Source organism: Sinocyclocheilus rhinocerous, unplaced genomic scaffold (assembly GCF_001515625.1).
Source record: "Sinocyclocheilus rhinocerous isolate Xijiao unplaced genomic scaffold, SAMN03320098_v1.1 scaffold2725, whole genome shotgun sequence".
NCBI lineage: Eukaryota > Metazoa > Chordata > Actinopteri > Cypriniformes > Cyprinidae > Sinocyclocheilus > Sinocyclocheilus rhinocerous.
The window spans coordinates 726960-730257 of NW_015635048.1; the positions used below are offsets into that span (position 1 = coordinate 726960).

The following is a 3298-nucleotide window of genomic DNA, read 5'->3' on the forward strand; positions in this document are numbered from 1 at the left end:
AGCTGGGCAGGGGGCTCGTGAGGAGGCACAGCGTCCCCGAACCGGACCCTGCTGCCCATCGGCGAAAGGAGAGGGGGACGGCCGTGTGGAGACAGGGTCTCGTGCACCGCCATCCTCGCCCTCTTGGGACCCGGAGGCAAAGGAAACTGCTCTTTTATTGAAGTTTTGGGTACCACCGGCTGGGTAGCCAGTGGCGCAACAGAAACAAACGGGAACAATAGATTCTCCACCCGGCCCTCCTCCGGGGGAAGGAGTGGTGCGCGTCACCATCTCCTGAAGAGCAGGATCCAAGAGCTCCGGGTCGCCCGTCTCAGGGACGCCGCCTGCCCTGGCGCTTCACGGGCTTGGCAGGGGCGGAGGCGGGCTGCGCCGGTTTCCTGCGGTCAGCTCCACGCTGCGGCCGTTGTGAAGGCTGCTGCTGTGGCCGAGCTGGAGCGGAGGTGGAGGCCGCAGGAGGGCGCCCTCGGCGACGAGCAGACAGAGGGGCTGCACCCGGCGGTGGGGTGAAGACAGTAGCAGACCGCCGGGGCAGGATGTGCCGGGGCAGGATGTGTCGAAACGCCTCCGTCTGCTTCTGTGCGGCGGAGAACTGTTGGGCAAAGCCCTCCACCGCTTCGCCGAATAGGCCGGCCTGGGAGATCCCTGGACCACCAGTGTGGACATCGTCTGACCCCGGGCCCGTGCTGTGACTTTCGTCGCCCTAAGAGCGAGGTCCGTTGCAGTACGCAGTTCCTGCAACACACCTGGGTCAGCACCACCCTCGTGCAACTGCTTCAACACCTTGGCCTGGTGGACTTGCAGGAGGGCCATGGCGTGCAGGGCGGAATCGGCCTGTCCAGCAGCACTGTAAGCCTTAGCCATCAGAGCGGACGAAAACTTACAGGCCCTGGACGGAAGGCGTGGATTACCCCTCCAGGCGGCGGCACTTTGCGGGCAGAGCTGCATGGCAATAGCGCGCTCGACTGGGGGGGTGTCCACATACCCTTGGGCCGCCCCACCGTCGAGGGTGGTGAGGACGGAGGAGGCACCAAGTCTGTTTCGGGCAGAAAAAGGTGCCTTCCAAGACTTAGTAACCTCCTCATGCACTTCCGGGAAGAATGGAACCGGAGGCGGCTGCCGACGGTCTATATTTAAAGGAAAAAATAAAAACACTTACTTCATCAACATTAAAGAGAGCTGGCCATCGAGTTTTAAACTCTGCTACCATTGGCTTCTTCTGAACCACTTCCTGTCTTCTGTATGAAAAGGTTCTTTCCATCTTCTCTTTGACTATTTTGTCATTGTTTCTTTTTCTGATCTCTGTCAAAAGCTGAACTCGTTCCTTCTCCAGACTGTCAGAAGTTTCTCCCTTCGGATGCTGAGGGCAGTAATTCACTTCCGCTCTTCTAGACTTCTTAATATGTGAAGCAGCGTGGCACTGATCTTGCTGTTTGTTCTTTAATGAATTTATGCTTACATCAGAACACCCAACACTTCTGAGCTTGGTACGAATGTTTGCCATCTTGTACTTGAGGCTTATTTTCCACCCATAGCAACCATTGTACGAGCCTTGCTCTCGTAAGCAAGGGTGTTTATTGATCAATGCTTCTGCCACTGCATTAAGGTCTACATCGGTTGGATATGCTTTGAATTTGATGATTTCCTCAGCTAGGCTTTCTAGAATGTGTGATTTCAGCTTTGTAGATGGACTAAGACGAGTTCCATTGGCATGGTATTCAGCATTGGCTTGTCCTAGAATTATTTCGGAGTCATAGGAGAAGCGTGGAATCGGGAATACAAGTGGCCACGTGGTAGATCTTGATATGGATTGCACTGACCCAGGAGATGGATCAAGGGAAGATAAAAGGACAGTGTCATCGGTTTCCAATGAGGAGACCGATGCAGAATCATCTGACTTGTGCAGTGTTGAGTGAGAAGTTGATTCTGGAGTCTCACAAGAACCCAAACTTTCCTTGACTTTTTCTTGGTTTTGTCCTGTAGTCTTAAAGATGACCTTTAAGGTTCCTTTGTCTTGAACATCAGTTACTGATGTCAAATTAATAAACTCACCACCAAAATCATCATCTTTATACTGCAAGCGGATATCCCCATTAAGCAAAAATGTTTCAGTGATTATTTGTGTGAGGCCCTCAGTTGAACTTGGCACCCCTTCAGGCAGGATCAACTTCCTGGCATCATTGTCAGCTAGAATTACTCTAAGTTTCACAGGTCCAGCCATTGCCCTGATTATCAGCTTAAAGAGAGGACACATGACAAATTAATCACACAAAGGATAATGACAAGACAATAGGTGCATTTAGATGGTCAATTTTTCATTTTAATATTATTTTGAATTTTTTTTGGGGGGGTATTGCACCACGTACTCTCAAAGTTATCTTGTTCTGTTCAGCCTTTGAAAGTCACGTCTAATAAAGCCTCTGTTAGCCTATGAAAAAACAATCAAAGCATTTTAAGTGTGAAGATTTGTTGTAATTTGTACTGAAAAGTACTGTGAAGAATATTTATACTCAAAGGAATATAAACTTTCTTTTATGCTTTTTTATGTTTTGTGCTGCTATGTGAATGTATCTTTTGTAGCTGAACGGGCCCAACCAAGTAGCACACAAGTGGATAGTCATCTAACAGTTCACCATGCTCGACAAAGACCAACTCTATCAGATGCGATGCATTTACTTCAAATGCTCTGAAATGCTCTCTGTACCAGCAGCATAACTTCTTACAAATGAAACTCAACTTGTCTTGAAAAATGCTAATTTTAATTATTTCCACAAATTCAGGGAAGCCAGCAAGTGATCCATGAGCAAGAATCATTCCTGTTTTGTAACTTATTCCATATGCATTTACAGACTTGGCTAGACTGACTTCCGTTACATCTGGGTATTTCTGTTTGATGGTGCAAGCTATTTCCTTGTTCAGCACTTCAACTGGAACTGGTGAAACGCTTGTGACTTCAATGATGCCCTCTTAAGGCCAGACGAATGCAAATGAAAAGCAAGCATTAGCTGGTGCTTTGTAGATAGCGTAAGAGCTATATTTTTAAAACAGTTAGTGTGACGAGCAATCTGTTTAAAAAAACTTTTTCAGAACTAAGGATGTCAAGTAATTTATGATAAATGCTGTTAATTAAAGTTTGCTTTTTGTTAAGCTGTGTTTGTTTTTACAGGCCAAGGACACAATACCATCTGACATTTAATAAGGAAGTTATACTGTTGACCTCCCCTGAAGATAATGCTGTAGTAAACCAAAAGAAAAGACAGCACTTGCATGAGATTGGACACATATTAAATGCTTTTGAATT

The 3298-nt window shown here is 47.4% G+C and overlaps 1 protein-coding gene across 1 annotated transcript in view; it reads right to left on the minus strand.

The window, feature by feature from the left end:
- LOC107746465 (uncharacterized) overlaps positions 1 to 113 on the minus strand; it is a 2362-nt gene extending 2249 nt beyond the window's left edge. Inside the window, exon 1 of the mRNA XM_016560686.1 lies at positions 48 to 113. Coding sequence (XP_016416172.1) covers positions 48 to 113 — 66 coding nt within the window. The remainder of the gene's footprint in view (positions 1 to 47) is intronic.
- Positions 114 to 3298: the final 3185 nt, after the last annotated feature.